At 46.1% G+C, this 19,798-nt stretch overlaps 2 protein-coding genes and 3 long non-coding RNA genes across 10 annotated transcripts; 2 read left to right on the top strand and 3 right to left on the bottom strand.

The window, feature by feature from the left end:
• Positions 1-438: 438 nt before the first annotated feature.
• Positions 439-2,042, bottom strand: LOC101760999 (uncharacterized protein At4g06744). The gene is made up of 2 exons (XM_012846465.2): positions 978-2,042; positions 439-896 (listed from the first exon to the last, which is right to left on the bottom strand). The coding sequence occupies exons 1-2, from the start codon at positions 1,281-1,283 to the stop codon at positions 654-656; spliced, it is 549 nt and encodes a 182-aa protein (XP_012701919.1). The 5' UTR covers positions 1,284-2,042; the 3' UTR covers positions 439-653.
• A 3,242-nt stretch (positions 2,043-5,284) lies between these two features.
• Positions 5,285-8,566, top strand: LOC101760733. Its single transcript, XR_001163343.2, has 4 exons — positions 5,285-5,791; positions 5,873-6,113; positions 7,077-7,212; positions 8,151-8,566. It is a non-coding gene; the product is annotated as an uncharacterized LOC101760733 (long non-coding RNA).
• LOC111256808 lies at positions 6,387-7,080 on the bottom strand. Its single transcript, XR_002677077.1, has 2 exons — positions 6,739-7,080; positions 6,387-6,649 (listed from the first exon to the last, which is right to left on the bottom strand). It is a non-coding gene; the product is annotated as an uncharacterized LOC111256808 (long non-coding RNA).
• A 1,263-nt stretch (positions 8,567-9,829) lies between the features above and the next one.
• On the top strand, positions 9,830-18,961 carry LOC101760329. Of its 6 annotated transcripts, XR_002677068.1 has the most exons (7): positions 9,830-10,261; positions 10,732-11,151; positions 13,212-13,330; positions 14,404-14,480; positions 15,025-15,412; positions 17,739-18,596; positions 18,707-18,961. XR_002677068.1 is itself a non-coding variant. In XM_012843757.2 (3 exons), exons 1-2 carry the CDS (start codon positions 15,382-15,384, stop codon positions 18,347-18,349), a joined length of 642 nt encoding a protein of 213 aa, XP_012699211.1. In that variant the 5' UTR covers positions 15,244-15,381; the 3' UTR covers positions 18,350-18,596; positions 18,707-18,961. The 6 variants fall into 6 exon arrangements, 1 of the variants encoding a protein (XP_012699211.1); XR_002677070.1 differs by lacking the exon at positions 13,212-13,330; XR_002677071.1 differs by lacking the exon at positions 13,212-13,330 and having other exon boundaries at positions 14,989-15,412.
• On the bottom strand, positions 13,121-16,645 carry LOC111256807. The gene is made up of 2 exons (XR_002677072.1): positions 16,167-16,645; positions 13,121-14,018 (listed from the first exon to the last, which is right to left on the bottom strand). It is a non-coding gene; the product is annotated as an uncharacterized LOC111256807 (long non-coding RNA).
• Positions 18,962-19,798: the final 837 nt, after the last annotated feature.

Below are 19,798 nucleotides of genomic sequence, written 5' to 3'. Positions count from 1 at the left end.
ATCAGAGGCTCAGCGCAGAGCTAGAGCACTTTGCATTGGCCTTACCAACGTGATGTAGTTGCTCAACAGCGAGAGGTCCGCTGGCTAGTCATGCGCAAGTCCATGTCCAGCCCGCCCGCAATCTAACTCGTCACAGTAAAGGGCGTTTTCCAGCCAGGTGCTGCTCGATCGACGTTGCACAGGCACGCAAACGAGGCTGGGATGACGGTGACTGTGGGGAACTGGGACCGGTGCTCTTGTTCATCCAGTCGTTGGGAATGAGAAACACATCGAACAAAGGTACACCTGCACACCCATAGGTAATTGTGTGCCGATGCAAGGACTCGTCCCAAATCCTAAACTCGCTGGAGTCCTCAAAGGAGTTGGGAAGACGATCTTGGCCAATCGCAGCACCAACTTGCAGACTTGAAAATCTATTTTTGGCAAGCTCCAAAACACTCGAGAAAAATATAGATTTTCCTTTTTTTATTTTAACAATAGATTTGGTAGTACAAGAAGTGAAATCTAGACGTGACAGCCGCACATACATAGGAACACGAACAACACACATGCACACCAACACACTAATTAAAAACACAAGGATACAAGGGCAAAAAGCCAAAATACCACCTAGGCATCCACTATGTCTCCTAGTGCATCCCGTGGCGCCTCAATCATGCAGAGTAGCGTACGTCACGTAGCCGGAGTAGTCCCTGATGACATTCCTCTCCCCCGGCGCGGCGGCAGGTGCGGCGGGACATGCCACCTGAGTGGTCGCCGCCGGGCACGTCTTGGGCTGGCTCTGGAACGCCGCGCACTCCGCCGGGCGCCTCTGGTTGGCGAGGCCTGGAATGCAGTTGTTCTTCACGTCCAGCACGCCGTCTTTGATTAGCGCCGCGCATGCCGGCGCCACCGATCTGAAATAGTTGCCGGACAGCTAGCGTGAGGTTGGCGAGGCGGCCGGCCGGGCCAGCGAGCTTGCAAAGCACGTCTGGTACCTGGCCGTAGAGGCGGTTCCCGCCCAGGTTGAGCTGCTCGACGCTGCTGATGCACGAGAAGGATGCTGGTATCGGGCCGGTGAGCTGGTTCATGCCGGCGTCGATCACAGCTGCTTTGTTCAGCATGCCGAGCTCGTGGGGAAGGCAGTCCGAGAGCTGATTGTTGAGGAGGAGCACCTCGAAGAGGGAGTCTTGCAGGTGACCTATGGATGATGGGAGGTGCCCCGTGAGCTTGTTGTCGAAGACGGCGAGGTAGCTCAACTTGGAGAAGCCAAGGTCCAGCGGAAGTGAGAGATCAAGTGACATGCCCTCTGTCTATTTGTGATAAGTGATTAACTGGATGATTTGAAATTTTACCGATTGAGTCCATATTCCATATGTGCTTAATTATGCTAACAGCTAACCGGAGGTGTGTGTTGTGTTGTAGTGTTTGTGTAAAACATATCTTGTGTGTTGTGTCTCTTGGCTTGTGATGTGCAGGTGATGAATGCGATATGGCGGTCGGCGGCATGAGTTGAAGGTCAAGCGAAAGGTTCATGCTAATATACTGGGGCTATGAAGGGTGGACACGAGTAGACTTGAACCGTGGGACCTGAGAAATCCGAGCGGAGTCATGAGCGATCCACATAGTGCACGGAAGAGCAAGAGTACACTGGGATGAAGATGGCGTCGGTTGAGTCAAGCAGGATTTAGGCGAGTCGAGTAGGCGGTCCGGGATCAGGAGCGAAAAATTTGGAGGTGTCGAAGGCTTGGCGAAGGTCGGACACGCGTCTATATTGGTGAGTCACGTCATGCACGGCATGCGAGAGGGTTTGACCGGTTTGACCTCAAAATCGGGGTGAGTCACGCCTAGCGGGGTGTGCGAGAGGGTTTGACCGGTTTCGCCTCAAAATCGGGGGGCGAGTCCGGTGCGGCCGGACGACGTCGAATCAGAGGACACGTGGCACCATCACGAAGCTTGCGTTGAGGAGAAGCGAAGTCGTTTAGATGCCGGGTCCGTTCGATGTCCTGATAAAAAGTTGGACGGTTTTACTCATATGAAATATTTGAGTTGTATGCTTTATGTAAGAGTATTTGAACATTTGCTAAATACATATATATATATATATATACACACTAGCAGAAATGCCCGTGCGTTGCTACGGGTTATTACTTGCTGTCACGTTATTATACGTTTGTTCGTACCATTTTTGAACTTTGAACAAGAATTTTCATTTGCAAGACCTGCGCTGCCGTGGCCATTCTTGACGGGCGGGAGCCTCCTCCTGGAAGTGGAGGAGGAGGAGATGTTCAAAGTCAACCAGTTCGAGTTTGACTACACGTCGGATTCGACTTCGCCTCGGACTACTCCAATGTTCCGCTCAGGGGTCGGACACTCCCGACCCCAGGACTCAGGGTCGGGCGAGGCGGAGTTCCACCCTCAAGGAGTCGGGCGCATCCGACCCCGGGACCAAGGGGTCGGGCGCATCCGACCCCGGGACCAAGGGTCGGGCGAGGCGGAGTTCCACCCTCAAGGGGTCGGGCGCATCCGACCCCGGGACCAGGGGTCGGGCGAGGCGGAGTTCCACCCTCAAGGGGTTGGGCGCATCCGACCCCGGGACCAAGGGTGGAGGGCGAAGGTGGGAAACGGCCGCAGGCCCCGGATCTGGACGGAACGGCAGCGGGATGTCGACGAAGGATGATGGCGTCGATGTCGGAGGACGGGGGTACTTCACTTCAACAAACTAAGTTACCCAGGCTACTTACGACTGGATTGATTCTGTGACCTTGTCGATAGGATCAAAGCGCTTCTCATATGGGGTTTGAGTCGGTTCGGTTTCTTCTAGAAGGTCTGAAACGAATGTTAACTGTTTAATTCTATGTTGGTTCAAACAGTTTCACGTGCTCGAGAAAACAGTTTCACATGTTTATATATAACATAGCGAATAAAGGAAAGAAACACAACCAACCAGGAGTTGGCCCAAAATCTGAAAGCCTTCTCATCTTGAAGTCCCTCACTTCTTGCTCCAATGGAAAGTCTTCATCAACTGGATCAAGATTCCCCAAGCTTCTTCCAGAGGAATGTTGCCTCCTCTTGGACCTGCTCAAGAACCATGGCATGGCGACTATAAGAACCTAACCAATACAACGAAGGACCTAAGGGAGCTAGATATTTTCTATTTGCCTGACACTTCATCAAGAAGATTCTACATTTCAGTTTCTACACTTACAAGCATATACAAAAGGAGCTTCTGTTGAGATCATGAAAGCATCCTTTAAATAGCCAAGTCTTTCGGTACCAAAAGATCACATAACCATAGTTCAGAGTACTAATATAGGTGACATGCTATTACTATTAGTCAACAGTCACCTTGCACTTCTGATGATGGCTCCCTCACATCGACGCAGCCAATGTAGATGTCATCCAGATCAAGCTTCTTCGCCTGGGTACTTTGTACCCAGTACCATCCCATACTTTGTACTCGTTGCAAAGTTCCAATTCATCAGAAGATAAAAGTACCACATGGCTCCTAGCGTCTAATGATGTGACTGACCTGCCAAAAGTTGCAGAAGTAGTTGGAGACTGGTGTTAACTGATGGTGCTAACATTGGACCCAGTACCATCCCTGGATTGAGCACAACCATTGCAATCCCTCCTTCCCAGCGAAGTCCAATACGCTATACCAAAACTGCAGGCTCAAGGAATAAAGTCAGCACAGGCCTCAACCACAACCATAACACAGATCAGAATACAGGAGCTGGCCGACCCCGCAAATCTTTTCATGGCGCGCAGGACGTTGAGCGTGCCCTTCACCGCCGGTTCCAGGAGCTCGTTCTGCAATAGCAGAATCATCAGCAAATCTAATCCAAGGATTACCTACTCGAGCAACGGGATAGATACTGGACTGTGATTTGCATCGATGGGGTGATTAATTATTCAGAAGGAAGAATTGCCTCTGGGTCCCTCTGCTTGCACAGTATGAACGGGGACGCTAGGTGGAAGACACCGCATGTGCCCTCGACCGCCGGCCGGCCGGAAGCAGGATCCAGAAAGGTCCATCTGGAATAGCCGGAGACGCGTGTCCGCGGCCGTGCAAGGCCTGCAAAGTGCTTCACGTCTCGGCCTCATCCTCTGAAAAGGGGAGGAAACAAATCCGTCACGAGAATCTTGACGAGGAGCAGTCGGCGCCACTCCTGCTCCACGGCCTCCCCGCTCCCGATGCGGGGGCTCCCCATCCTACGCCGCCGCTTCCGCCGCCCGCTCACCACCGCCGTCCACGCCATCAAGCAGGACGCGGCCGTCTGGATGCCCCCCGCTCGTCTCCGCAGTCGGTGCGGCCACCGCCCATCTCCACGGAAGACGCGACCGTCTGGATGCCCGCGCCCGTCTCCGCGGAAGGGAATAGGATTGCGGGTTGATTACCGAAAACTTGAGCTGTCGCCGCCACCCTCCCTTCCGCGCCTCCGTCATCCACCTCCGCCTCGAGCACATCTCCACAACCTTCTGTGCCGCGACAACAGCTTCCCCCGAAGATTTTGCCGAATCCATCACTTAGTCCAATCCCTCACTCTTTCGTTCCTCAGGTGACATTACCCGCATCCGCATCTCAGGTTTTAAGCCCGCAATTTTGGTTATAAATTGGCGAGGTGGGATTATACCTGGTGGGTCGTCGTTCTCCTCCGTTCTACTCGCTGGACTGGGGGCGGAGCGGAGATCCGCTCATCTGGACCTGGACTGCTTCTAGGTAAGCGATCCTACCTCGGCTTGGACCTCAGCTTGGGTGCCCCATGTCGCCTGTCGAGTCCGCCACCGCCAGCGCAGACCAGGTCGGCGAGGGGGCGGTCATGCCGCACGAGCACGTCGGCGAGGGGGCGGTCGTGCCATACGAGGATGGTGTTGGAGGCGGGAGGAGGGCGGCGGAGGGAGGGTGGGGGATGACAAACCAAGGCTCCGACGGTGGTGACCGTCCCCCCTCTGAAAGGAGAGGTTTTTCTCATTTAACCCCCTCTCTTTCCTTCGTTTTCCACCCGAGCTCCCCTCTCTTCAAAATTGGACTGCGGGTTGATTACTGAAAACTTGAGGGGTTTTTTCCCAAAATTACCACGACGTACGAAAAGCTAGGCAGAAACGTTACTTGCTTTAATCTGAAAACTTGAGGGGTTTTTTTGCAAAATTACCACGACGTACGAAAAGTCAGGCAGAAATGTTACTTGCTTTAATAATAGGTAAAGATAGAAAGAGAGAACTGTTTCTTTGTAGCCAGCCATAGTATAGGTTATTTTGTAGCCGCATCATCCAACCGTCCGAGCTCATCCGCCCCACTTCCACGGTTACGAGTCAGCGAGCCGGCGAGCCTAGCGAAGCGAGTCGAGCACGAGCCGGGAGTAAACGAGACGTGAGGCTCATCCAGCTCGTCATCTGACTCCGTCCGCAATCTTCGCCGCCGCCGCCGCCCAAAATTTATCTCGTTCCCCGTCAGGCCATCCCGCACGCACGCACACACGACGGCCTCCGCTGCCCCTTCCCGGCTTCCCCGGCCCGTCCCCCGTCGCTGTAGCCCAGCGACGGCCTTGCAGCGACCCAGCGGCGGCCCTTCCGCTCTCACGACAGTAGCACCCTCCCGAATCGGCGACACCGTATGGAGCAGCCGGCGACCTCCGCTCACCGTCCGCCATGGCTTCCACGCTCCATCCCCTCGCGTGTAACAAGACTGCACCCATGGATCTCCATGTGTGGAGGTGGGTCCCATCGGTGGGGGCCACGGCTGTCCGGCGGCGGCCTGGCGTCGACTCTCGGCGGCGGCCCTTTCCCTCTTGCGACGGCGTCGATCCAGGTATGGTTGAGAAGAAATCCGTCCGTACTAATTTGTTTTTGTTTGATTCGTTCCCATTTTAATTGTTTGACTGCATCCCAGAGGAGGGTACTCCCTGCCTTCAATCGCAACTAGGAACCCCCCAAATCCTCCCGCAGATGCGACCTCATTCCAACCTGAACTCCAATCTCGAATCCGTTCCCCTGCGTTGGTTGTCGACATCCCTCCGCAGCGGCCGTCATTCTTGGTGTACGGTGGGCCGTCACTCCCCATGCCCGTAGAGGAGACAAGATCCTGAGGTGAGCAGCGCCGCGCATAGCTGCATCCAGCCATCAATCTTAAGGTTCGTGATTCCCTATTAATCATTGCTTTGTTGCAATAGTCGTGATTTAAGTACCTACCTGTATGTTCACACTGCTGCGTGGTTTAATGGGGCCTATGAACAGTATGATGCCAAATATGTGAATGATTTCATATCTCAGTAAAATGCCTGGATTCATAATGGTTAATTGACTTAAAGGATGTTTGGCCTATTCTGGTTTTCAGTATTGTAGTAAAGGATCAGAGCTAAAACTATTTTTTAGTGCTCATGAGATAATTTGCTCATAGACTGTCATTTGTAATTGAGCCAATCTGGCAGAGCGAGATTGTTACAATTTTAACTGTACAACGGACTCAATTCAAAAATTGACCTTTTGTTGTAACATGGACCCTGATAATGAATGAAAGAACTTGTAAATGTAGCAGCCACCTGATACTTTTACCTGATACCTACAGTTGAGTATTATCAGGTAGCATTTTGTGGTAAATTGATCTCATCATTACACAGTAAATGGTTTCCTGGAACAGCTTGACAAAAAATTATGGTACCTCCTGATCCTGATATATAGTAAATTTTCAGACATTTCTCATGCAGTAAGTCCTACTATGCATCATTGTTATACATGCTTCATTTTTTCGATTTTCACCTGGATTGACTAGTTGTTGCTGCCTTGCACTCCCAGAAAACCTGTAGATGTGCTAGATGAATTCACTTCTGGTGGTTACTGTTATACTAAAAAATAAAATTAGTGATGATGAGTAAGAGAATACCTAATGGGTCAGGTAACGTGATGAAGTTGTGGTAAAAATGATATTTTTTTGATGGTATTCGTATAAACAGAGTTACCACATTGTTGGTGCACACCTTTTAAATTAAATACAGAATTATCGTAAATCACTTAGATCAAGTAATTATTTATAAAGCTCCTGTACATCACATAATTATATCGTTCTTTTTTAATTCTGAATTTCTGATCAAATCCAGCCCACCATGTTTGTGATAATGAAGCAGCATCGCACCTGTGCCATCCGTACTTGTATTGCTGCCGGTGTTATTGCAGGAGTTCTTCGGTTTTGGGTGACCAGTCCATCCTAATCCAAGCCAGCGTAGAGACCCTGAGGTAAGCATCACGTAATTCTGCTTCCCTCGTTTACTCTACTGATTATACCCATTGTGTGTATTTCACAATTCATCTATCATATTTAAAATTTTGAGGTGGTAAGATCTCAATAAATCATAAGTCAGCTGACTAAAATATAAGATTATTGTAAATTGCAGACAAGGGGCAAATATTCTAATAAATCAGTAACAAAATTCCCTGTTAACAGATTCTGGTAAGTCATGGTTGTTGGATTTACAAGGTTATAACCAGCCATGGATTCTAGTAAATCTCATAAAGGACAGATTCTACTGAGTCATTTATAAAATTCTCGTAAAAGATTAACCACATACAAGGGCATAAAAGTCACATAACAATTTACAAAATTCTTGACACTGAAATGTGGTAACTCACCCTCCTGATGGATCCTCGTAACTGCCCGAACATTTACCATAGTTTGCATGCGTTACTTCAACAAGTATTTACAATATAAGAAGGTTCTTGCTGGACTTGGGGCACACAGGCCTTGATCTTTATCTACATGGCTGATTATTTGCATCAAAATAAACATATAACCTACTGTCTATTTATCCGTACTGCCACTCAACTAACTTGTTTCCGACTAACAATTTCCTGCTAGCAAATTTCCTTATAGTTCCAGTCCACTTATTATCAATGGATTAGTGTATTCACATTACACAGAAATAATGCTTATCTCTTATCACTATGTCAGTGGCAAGGCAGAGCTCTGTCTCTGATAATTTTGTTACCACAGTCATAATTACCATAATTTGTTTCCTTAGTATCTCCAGTTCTCTGCTGTCATATTATAAATTTGGACATAACTGTGGCTCTTTCCAGCATGCCTGTTTTTAATTCAATATGTACAGTTCCAGCTTTTCAGGCTTGCTAAATGATCATATGTTATTTACTCTGTTCTTATTTTTAAATGACTACAGGTGATGATGCCTCGTCGGAATCTCTGGGTAGCATCTGGGCACTTACTTTAGAGAGCAGCCTACTCAGCACTGATTGATAGATAGCGCTTCAGCTCCCTTGTGCCTTCTCCCCACCGTCCTGGTGCCTAACTGCATGATCAGATTCAGTTGGAGCTAGGGAAAGCAAGCAACATATAATCGAGTTCAAGAATGTGGAAGCAAGCACTTTGTATCATATTCAGCAACGTGGAATAGTGTCATGTTATATTACAAGTATTGAATCTGTATTGTCATTTGTAGTTGATCCGATTTGAAAAAAAAGTGATTGTTTCAATCTGTATTGTGGTAACTCACCATTATATTATAGTAACATACAATCGAGTTGTAGTCAAAAACGTCACAGCGTAGTCTACATATGGATTATAGTGAATAGTCTACTTTATCATCTCAAACATTGGGATTAACTTAACTATGTCACCACAAAATCGGTCTCTTCATTATAGTGATTGGTTCCTCCACACAGCTCAACTCATCCACAAGACTTAGACATCCAATTGATGAAGCCCACTGCATGGAAAATTACGGACTCACCTGCAGCACTGGTTGCTTTGCCCGGCGTCATCGAAATGGGAGTTACTACCTGTTAATCCAGCCTTCCCTTTTCCAGCCGCTGATCACGGACGAGGCAGTAAATGAGCAGCGCGCTCGGCTCGCTTGTAATTAGGGCAGTCCCAATGGGACATTGATGATAGTTTCTATCCCTCTTAATTATCATGCCAACTAAGCAATTTGCTGATGTGGCAGTAGATTTATTATGGAGAGAGAGAAACCATTTCTTAGAGAGGAAACCAAGTCCTCACGCGCACCAATGAGCCAAGAAACCAGCAAATCTGTATTGGGGAGACCCAAGTAGTTTCTTCTTACTTACTGCCGGATCCTTTACGCTTGCACCGCTGCTACCCATCACTCGAGCTCCTTTACATGATGCACAAAGGATCTGGTACTAGAAGGAAGAATGATTGGTTGGATTTTTGTTTAGACTCTAGATAAAAAGTGTTACATTGTGAAGGATGATTTCTTGATACAATATCCTAAACTATGGAAACTAGGTTGGTTTCTCCCATTAGGACTGCCCTTAGCTACTGGCTCTACGTTGTGCATGCTCGGCTGAAGCCTGGAGGCGCGGGTCACGCGGGTGGGAAAGGGGACCGCTACTGGCTAATCCTAGCACGACACGTGGACTGGCTACATAATAGTCTACTTTATGGCCGGCTACAGATTATACTCACAGGTTGTTAGGTGGTGGACTTCTTATTTTATGTTTGAGAGTCTTTAGAAGATGAGTAGATCTTTGTGTTGATGTTTTTACCATCCTAATTTTGATTGTGCTTAGAAATGGCTTGTAACTGATCATGGTGGAGAAGTAAAGTTACTTCATCTTTCCCGAGCATTTTTGTTTTTCGGTATTTTCGGGTGAATTTTTTTTGAATTTTCGTTCGTCCGATTTGGCTGCGATTTGGGACAGATTTTTTGGGGCAAATCGGTGCTAGGACGTGTGTGAACAAGGCTAGTGTGATTGTCTAACAAATCCCTCACCGAGCACCCGGATTTGAAGTTTTTCCCGAAACCGAGCTTTGGGAAGGGTGTTCGGTTTTCTTCGAAATCCGCTGTGAATACATGAGCTTTTTGAATCTTCTTCCTAGATCTGTTAGTCCTTGAGGAGGTGCTACTGTGGCTCGAGTTTGGTTTGGATCCGTGGCTCGAGTTTCAAGTTGGGCGTTTTTCTTGGTGTTCTTCTGTTCTTGTTTCTGTTCGTGAGCTTTGGGTTCACGCAAAGGGAGAGGCGACGCGCTGCAGCGGCATCCAGCACGTGCGACGCAGGCCAGCGGCTGCACCTCGCGGGCCAGGCGACGTAGCTGCAGGCCGGCGGCAGCAGGCCCGACGCAGTACAGGCCGAAGCGACCTGCCACACGCGACACGCTCGTGCCAAGGCAGCCCAGCTGGTGGCCAGCGGCCGAGCACCCAGCGACGCACTAGGCGGCCCAGCTCGCGCAGGGGACGGAGGCCAGAGCATCCACCAGCCCGACGGCACCAGGCCTGCCCAGGCGGACAGCCGCAACGACATGCATCAGGTGAGCAGTTAATCTTGGATGTCCCTTCCTTGCTACCGTCAAACAATCATTACAATCATTACATGCATGTGCTGAGATCGAGTACTAGAATTGGCTGATCATAGTTCTTGGTTAAAGTATTACCTATAGCTCTGATTAGTTTTCAGTTAGTGCTCTGTTTTGCATGTTAAGATAGCACAATAGCTTTGTTTATATGCATGAACAGTGAGCTAAATAGCTAATCAGTTCTTGGCCGATGTATTACCTGGTTGTTTCGTGGCAATAGGTCAGTAGCTCATCAGTGTTACAGTAGCTGCAGCTTAGCTATTTTATATGGATTTTCACATGGTTAACTAGAGCTCTTTTCTTAGCCAGTAATTTGTGAGTAGCCCCTTTAAGCTTTTGTCTTTGATTCCGCTACGCTTTGAACGTTTCTAATCGTTCATACGGTAAGCTTGTCATGAGTTGATTTGTGTCATCTTGGCGATTAGGAGCGAGGTGCATTTAGGGTGGCAAACGGGATATATATTTTGTTCTTGGAGAGAATTTTTTTAAAGGCTCCCATTCACCCCTCTGTGGTCGCCCATCCCAGTCCTTCAATTGGTATCAAAGCTTGGTTAAGGATCACACCATCTTAATCGGCTTTGTGATCCATAGGACGATAAGGTAAAGGGCGTTTTTTCTTGCGGATTTGGTTTTTTGAGTTTTGAGCTTGCTTTCGACTAATCCTAACTGGTGCTTTGAGCTATGGCACCAAGCTCTTCTTCTTGTGTTTCATTATCTTCAGGTAGTAGGAGTTTGGAGATTGAGTTGGAATCAGAAGTGGAGGCGGTGATAGATCTCCTCGAGAACTACCAAGACGGTGATCACGAAGGGTGAGTTCTACCGCAGGCTAAGAGACATGAGCCAAGGTACGCTTGCCAAATGCATCATGATTTTATGCAATCGTGTTGATGATTGTGAAGATGAAAATGAGAGAAACATTGAGCTTTGTGATGCTTTGCATAGGAAGAATGAGATGATGAAATGTTCTCTTGCTAAGTTGAAATGTGGAATTGCTCATTGGAAATCACGTGCTCTGAATCCTTGCAATTCTTGTGATAGCTTACTTAAAATGAACGGTGAATTGAAGTCTTCTCTTGCTTGCTTAAAATCTGAAAATGACTTGTTGAATTGCAATGCCTCTATGCCATGTAATTCATGTGTTGGTTTGAATAATGATCTTGATAAGGCTAGAGATGAAATTGCTCTATTGAAATCTAATGCTTCTTTACCATGGGTTTCATGTGAGTATTTGCTTGCTGAAATAATGAATTAAAATTGACTTACACCACATGTGTTGAACAACTTGAGCATGTTAAAGCTAAAATTTGTAAAATGAAGTCTATGCCTTGTAGCATGTGCTCTTTGGTTCTAGATGATGATGCTTGCCTTACTTCTTGTGATAATAATGCCGTGCTTGATGTGAATGATGATGATTGTTCATGCGAACTTATTTGCACATCATGCATTGAATTGGAAAGTGAAGTTTTGGCTTTGAAGCAAATGCGCGATGATATGAGCGCCAAGTTGGTTGAGCGCAATGAGATGAGTGCTAATTTTGAGAAAGAAAATAATTTTTGCATACCACATATGCTAAGTGCATTGAAAAGGAGATGGATAATTTGAGAAATGCTCCATGTGGTAGTTGTGATTGCTTTAAACATGAAAATAAGATTTTGGCCACAAGATGCAAGAGTCTTTGTGCTAAGTCTTTTGATTTTCGTAATTCTTGTCACTCCGATGTTAGTGCTTCCATAATTGCTTCTTCCCTATCGGAGTTGGCTTCTTGTGTTGAGCGTGAGTCTTTGGACGATAGCACCTGTGCTAGTGCTTTGAATAGCTCTTTTATAGCTACTCCTCAGCTTATTGCTTCTTCCGGTATTGCCCAAGGCAATTCAGTGGCAAGGGTGCTTCTCACATTTTTGGAACTCATACTCCCAAACTGAAGTTCCATTGCACCTTTTGTAAGAATGATGTGCACACCGAGCTTTTGCCGTGTCAAGCATGAGAGATGTGTGCGTGCCAAAGCTTTTAGGAAGCCACGTAGCCTTTCCCATGGCACGTGTGATCCAAATGTGGGTACCAAATCAAATGGTGTTGTTGATACTTCTTGCTCTAAATCCCAAGAAACATCTCACTTGAATGAGAATGGTAATTTGTCCTCTCGAACCGTACCTCCAAATAGGCCTTTGTACCATTGCTCTTATTGTGAGAAAGATGGGCATCAAGAGACTTTTTGCTATCACCGTGCAATACAAAAGCAGCGAGCTTATACTTCTAGGCTTTTGGTTGTTCATAGCCCTACTTATGGTATGAACACTTGTGAGCCTAGTGCTTCTAGCACTCTTGTGGTGGAATTTACTTATCGAGATTTGAGTTTACTTATCGAGATTTGAGTCCTCGATTTAGCATGGGTGCTCACATTTACTCACGTAAGCAACGTGCCTGACAAGGCACCAGTGGTGGTTCATCAATCTAAAGGATCTGCCGGCTCCATAATAAAGTTGCGTGCGTATATTTATGAGTTAAGTATATTTATGAGTTAAGTGTGCACGTACGTATGTGAGCGTTTTGTCTTTATTGTGGTTCGAAAAAAACGTGGTGAATGAAAGTAATCTATTATTTTATTTGGAAAAAAATATATAACTACATACCATGCCACTTTGTCGGTTTATCTCCTGAATACAATTTAGGCTCAATTTACTTCGTCAAACTATATCGATTAGTTCAGCTTCAAAACCTGTGAGCTCCTTATGTGAAAGGAACCCGCAAATGTATAGCACTCATCTTATACTTTTGTTCTCATTTCATGTAAAAAGATTAATCTGAAGATATATATTTGAAAGGACAACCAATTTCAACTACAGTTGTATATTGAGCTGGGTATTACACTCCCCTCTTTTTAAAGGCTAACGTCTGCCTTCGGCAGATCACCGCACACATACACAGCAGATGTCGAGAATCACCCGTCGATACACGATCGTGCCGCGGACGGCGGACATAGCCACATGCACGAGTTGGCACATCTTGCATTGCAACTAGACTGAGGTAGAGTCGTATGTATTTTGTTGATGCTCCAGACTTTATCCGTGTGCTAGTTTGTAATGCCTTTGTATAAGCTTCAATAAATCTCTCATTTCGTTGCAAAAAAAAACATACTCCTACTAAGAGGGTGTCTGGAAACCTCATGCTAAACTTTAGCGCTTGTCACCTTGGATGTTTGATACTAATTAGGAATATTAAACATAATCTAATTACAAAAACTAACTGCACATATGAAATCTAATTCGTGAGACGAATCTATTAAGCCTAATTAGTCTATGATTTGACAATGTGGTGCTACAGTAACCATTTGCTAGTGATGGATTAATTAGCCTTAACAGATTCGTCTCGCGAATTAAACTCCATCTGTGCAATTAGATTTGTAATTAACTCATATTTAATCCTTTTAATTAGCATCGACATCCGATGTGACCGTAATAAAAACACCCCTAAGTTAGAAACTTGAACTCGATGAGTTTCACTCGAAAGGAAACCCAGCTGCCAGCTAACCAGTAGTAACCACACTGCCAACCAACTCTGACAACACTGCCAACCAACTCTGACATGTTCAGGGTTCATTATCGAACATCTCCCACCATCTTGGCTTGGCTTTGTTTCGGGATCAGCTACACAACAGAACCCGTGAAGATCGGTGGCCCGGAGACATGGGCACTAATAATTCTGTCGATCTTCGCTGGAATTTCATAAAGTATTATCTATTACGACATACTAGTTAGGAAGGTTTGAAAATAAATTGTACTACAAGCACTTCTTGAAGATAAATGTATGTACACACAAAGTATTATGTTTTTTTTGGTGGATCTCTAACTTTTGAATTCATGTAGGATCTTTAGTTTCTAATCTAATCCATCCAGATATAAAATGAGTTAGAATTCATGTAGGATCTTTAGTTTCTAATCTAATCCACCCAGATATAAAATTTAACTGGCGTTATTCTTTCTATATTAGGTTCTTTCTATATTAGGTGAGATGCTCGTTGATAGCTTGCTTCTGTGTACAGTGCTTATATTTTTTCGATTTATTTTAGGATTTAACTAACGTTATTTTTTCAATGGTAGATCAACGAGGCGTATAGAGGCTTCGTCAATCTCGAGTTGAGATCAGCCGGCTCATTCTCTCGTCAGTGCTCATAAAGGTAGGGTATGTGTATTCATGGGGGTGTGCGCGTGCATGTGAGCATCTCCTTCGTGCGTTTCAAAAAAAAAAAAGAAATCACGAGAAAATGTTTAAAGGAGCATGTGGATACAACGCAGGAAATAAACATCAGATTTTGAAGAGAGAGATAGGCACAAAGTAAAAATTTTCATGAGGTCCAACTTCATGTTAGTTTTTCTCTAAATTTCTATAGATTCATGTATTACGTAGATATCCTAAGGAATTTAACAGGGTGCGTCGTTCCAAAAGGCTACCTAGAAAATTTTCTTATAGGAATGGGATCCTTCAAAGTTCTTATGATTTTTCTTTTTTTCAAAGAGGGCCTTAAACTTATAGTTCTGTCACAATTTTTTTCGTTTTAGTCTAAAGTGGGAATAAGATACCACTCAAACATCTCCAGATCACCCATAGTTCTATCCAGCTTCTTAAATCTTGTAGCGTAGGGTTCTTCCAATAATCAAGACCTTTTTGTTGGAAATATTTTGAAGGTGGTCAAAAGGAAAACTAACAGAGAGGAAAAACAGGTGGGATAAGGTGACGCCGACTACGTTTCCCTCGTGAAGGTCCACCTCGCGCCTCGATCGGAGGCGCAACCGAACTATGGTTGTGGCCCCGAGCGACCCTGCGCTATAAGAAAAGGGGGAGCCGGCGGCGGGTTTTGGGTTGACTGCTAACGCACCAAAACCTCCAGAGAACTCCCCCCACACGCCAACCCGATCGTGGCAGCGCTGGAATCGCCCTAAGGCTACCGCAACACCACCATCGCCGTCCCTGGACAGACGAGGTGGAGGCCCGAAGGCAGGCATGATCTACGTCAAGCTTGTACACCTACGGCGAGCACACCTACGGCAGATCCCATCCCGGCCTCGTCCACGACAATCATGGCCGGATCGTCGCAAACTATGGCTGCCGGTTGGATGTCTCATCTCTACTCTAAGTGGTGTTCATGTTCTTAGATGCATAAGATCCTGTTTAGATTAAGACTGAGTAATGTAGTTCCCTACATTTGGTATTAGTTAGCCTACGCATCTAGAATTGAACCCTAAGGCTGTGCAGATTGGATCTTAGTGTGCAATTGAGTTGTTGTTGTACTGTCAGTCATGTTCTTGATCTACACAGTACCTTTCTTGAACTAGTCAGTGAGATTTTGTGCCTAATTGTGCTCATGTTTAAATTTAAAGCTCATGTTTAAGTCACAATTAGCCTCGCCGACTAGTTTTTGATGTGAATCCAAGCCCTTTAAGTCCCTGAGTAAGGATTGCATGTGTCTCTAGTCGAGTAGATCCCTTTTTTCTAGTGCATGTCAGGTCAAGTTTTAGTCTAAATATTGATCTGTTAAGTCACCTAAGGTCAATATAGGTACACATCATGCCTAGAATCAAGGTTAATCAAGTTATTTAAGTTCGACTTCATGCACAAGTTAGCAGATCAGATCCTAATGGAGTCCTAATTAAGCGATTAGGGTTGACTCGTCTATAGATTCGTCCCCAAAATCTCACTGTTAAGCTTTACCCCGCGCGATTAGAACTCACAGTGTCAAAATTAAGACGCGCATCAGCATTTAGAAGGAGGGGAGATCGAATCGATGAGATCACAAGTTAAGAAAGGCCGAAATCCCCATCAGAACCCTAACCCTAAACCCCCTAACCCGAGGATAAGCACTTACCTCAGAGCACGACGGCCGCGCGTGGCATCATGGCCGGTCCGCATGGACGCCGACGTGCCTCTCCGCCGAACCGCACCGGCCATCAGCGCGCACATGACTTGGTCGTGGCGTGGGCACGGGTGCGTCTTGGTCTACTCACCGTGACCGAACTGCGGCGTCAGATCCGCCGCAACCGAAGCCGAAAACACCTCGGCGAGCTTCAGCTCAGGCTCGCCGTCGCCGGTCGTCGGCCGGCCGCGCCGTGTGCTCAGGCACCCGCTGCCTTGGAGAAAACGCTCCAGCGGAGCCCCCGACGGCATGCCGCGCGACTTGGTCGCACGCCCATGCCGGCGGGAGGGCCCGCGGAGGCGCTGAGGCAAGGTGGCGGCGTGGCTCACCGGCGGCGGGCGCTCGGGATCGGGGAGATGCGGAGACGGAGAAGAGGGGAGGAAGGCAGGTGTTGCGGGAGAAGAACGGCTGCGGCTACGGGAGAAGGCGAATGGCCTAGGGTTTCCCTGGAGCCGGCCGGCGCGCGTTTTGATCGACCGAGACGTGCGCGCCACCGTTGGATCTCAGGAACGGTGAAGATCGCCGCGGGGAGGTAGCTGGGCTGAAATGGTAGCCCAACCATTGGCTGCTGGGCTTAGAACCCAGGCCAGCGCGGGAACCTAGTTTAGGGGGTGTTTGGGAAACACCTCCTAAACTTTAGGACACGTCACATCGGATGTTTAGATACTAATTAGAAATATTAAATATAATCTAATTATTAAACTAATTGCATAGATGGAGTCTAATTCGCGAGATGAATCTATTAAGTCTAATTAGTCCATGATTTGACAATGTGGTGCTACAGTAACCAGTTGCTAATCATGGATTAATTAGGCTTAATGGATTCATCTCGCTAATTAGTATAGAGGTTCTGCAATTAGTTTTATAATTAGCTCATGTTTGATCCTCCTAATTAACGTCCGAACATCCGATGTGACACTCCTAAAGTTTAGTACCTCGTATCCAAACACCCCCTTAGGCCGTAAGTTGGGCCGTTTTCGTTGCTGAGTTTTTATGCGGGCCGCTGCATACGTTAGCCGCGTGCGGACCGGGCCGTAAGTTTAGTCCGAGCTGGGCTGTTTTCTCGTGCGCTGCTTGCGCGTGCCGATTCAGGGGCCTTCAGCAGGGTCGTTGTTTCGCCGCCGCGCGCTGGGCCATTTTGCTCCGCTCGCAGGCTGCCGTGCGCACTCAGGCTGCTCGCACGGACCGTTGGCCGCGCCGCTGGCAGGCCAATGCGCTAAGTGATGAAGTTCTGATTAAATTGAACCAACGCGGCATTTATTTCAGAACTATTTTATGAGGCACGCAATTAATTTCTAACCAATGTTGATATTAATTTGACATGCCTAAGTGTTTTTATTATCTTCAATATTTTTGCTTCTGCCCAACAGTGATGCAAAATTATTTCATGTCATTTTAATTATGTCTTTGCTTCTGCCCAACAGTGATGCAAAGTTGCTTACGTCTTTAATCGAGCCAACGCAAATTGAATTTGTTATTTACTATTGTCATCATCACTAATTAAGATTCTTTTATTTCCCTCAGACTTGACTCTATCAAGCGTCATAAGCTATGTTAACGGCATACAGAAGCTTGGGGGAGATAACTTTACCAACTGGAAGAATGATATTGGGTTGGTCCTTTGCATCATGGACAGGGACCACTCCATGAGGGATAAGTATCCTGTTGCTCCTACTGCTCAAGGGGATAATGACACCACCCTCCCTGAGCGCACTGCTACCTATGAGAAGGAAAAGGAGCGGTGGGAGCGATCAGACAGGGTAGCCCTAATGATCATGAAGCAGACGATAAACCCGGCAATAAGGGAAGCCATTGAGAAACATCCCAAAAGTGCCAAACATTTCATGGAGAAGGTTGAGGAGTACTTCAAAGGCTCCAGTAAGGCTAATGCTAGCACCCTCCTGACAAAGCTAATGAACACCAAGTATGATGGACAAGGCAGTGTTAGGGAGAATATCATGAGTCTCGTTGACCTAAGGGATAAGCTCAACGACTTGAATTGCTCCCTTAATGATGAGACACTGCTTCATCACATCATGCTCTCGTTGCCTTCAGTGTTTGAACCCTTTAAGATAAACTATAATGGTAGTGACGCGAAGTGGGATATTCCCACACTCATCGCGAAGTGTTCTTAGGAGGAAGAAAGGCTCAGATAAGAGAAGGACGATTTTGCCAACCTCATCAGGCATGAGGTGAATAAAGGCAAGAATAAGCAAATCTCCCCTTTTAAGAAAATTAAGAAAAATAAGAAACCTAATCAACCTCCTCCTCCTAAGAATGATGGGTCATCCTCGTCTAAGGGTCCTAGATGCCATCACTGCAAGGATTATGGACATATTAAGAAGCATTGTGCTCAGTTCAAGGAATGATGCATCAAGAATGGTAATGATGACTTGATTTCTATAATCGATGAATCTTTTTATGTAAATTTTCCATTAAGTTCATGGTGGATTGACTCTGGGGCTACCATTCATGTTACTAATTCCTCACAGGAATTACATGGCGCGCGGACTATAAGAAGGGAGACTCGCACCGTTAAAGTTGCAAATGGGCTTGAAGCTGAAGTTGAGGCTATTGGAGATCTCTCTATAGAACTTAGCAATAACTTTATGCTTCATTTAAGTAATGTCCTTTATGTACCGTCACTTAAGAGGAACTTGATTTCAGTTTCAGCATTAGATTGTGATGGATATTCTTGCAATTTTGGAAACAATCAGTGTGTAATAAGTTTTAATAATCAGATTATTGGTCATGCCCCTTTGCATGACAAGCTTTACTTATTACCTCTAAGTGTTAATATCTCTGTGATGAATGTAAGCGATGTCAACCATAAGCATAAGAGAACCACTGAGACTTCATCGAAATTGTGGCACTTCCGCTTAGGCCACATTTCGAAGGGGAGGATGGAGCGTCTCATTAGAGAAGAGATACTTCCAAAATTAGATTTCTCTGACTTAGATCAATGTGTTGATTGCATTAAGGGAAAATTTGCAAAGCAGATTAAGAAGGATGGAGCTAAGCGCAGTTCAGGATTATTAGAAATAATTCATACTGATATATGCGGTCCATTTAATGTAAGATCAGTGGATGGTTATAATTACTTCATTGCCTTCACTGATGATTTCTCCCGCTATGGATACATTTACCCCATACGCGAAAAGTCTGAAGCACTTGATAAGTTTAAAATCTTTAAAGCTGAAGTAGAAAATCACCATGACTTAAAGATCAAAGTGGTAAGATTAGATAGGGGAGGGGAGTATTATGGAAAACACTCCACATATGGACAAGTTCTGGGACCCTTTGCCAGATTTCTCCAAGATAATGGTATAGCATCTCAATATTCCACTCCTGGTGAGCCTTAGCAAAATGGTGTTGCTGAGAGAAGAAATCGTACCCTTATGAACATGGTGCGTAGTATGCTCAGTAACTCTACGCTGCCAGTGAGTTTGTGGATGGAAGCTTTAAAGACTGCCGCACACATTAATAATCATGTTCCTAGTAAGTCAGTCCCTAAGACTCCCTATGAGCTTTGGACTGGTAGGAAGCCCAACATGAATTACTTACATGTCTGGGGTTGTGCAGCT

This window comes from Setaria italica, chromosome I (assembly GCF_000263155.2).
Source record: "Setaria italica strain Yugu1 chromosome I, Setaria_italica_v2.0, whole genome shotgun sequence".
Taxonomy (NCBI): domain Eukaryota; kingdom Viridiplantae; phylum Streptophyta; class Magnoliopsida; order Poales; family Poaceae; genus Setaria; species Setaria italica.
This window is presented reverse-complemented; position numbering and strand designations above follow the sequence as displayed.

Coding starts and splice junctions, on each gene's coding strand:
- LOC101760999 (XM_012846465.2), bottom strand. CDS start 1,283: ATGTCACTTGATCTCTCACTTCCGCTGGACCTTGGCTTCTCCAAGTTG. Junction 897..977: donor GGAACCGCCTCTACGGCCAG/GTACCAGACGTG, acceptor CAACTATTTCAG/ATCGGTGGCGCCGGCATGCG.
- LOC101760329 (XM_012843757.2), top strand. CDS start 15,382: ATGGCCGGATCGTCGCAAACTATGGCTGCCG. Junction 15,413..17,738: donor GTCGCAAACTATGGCTGCCG/GTTGGATGTCTC, acceptor TATTTCCCTCAG/ACTTGACTCTATCAAGCGTC.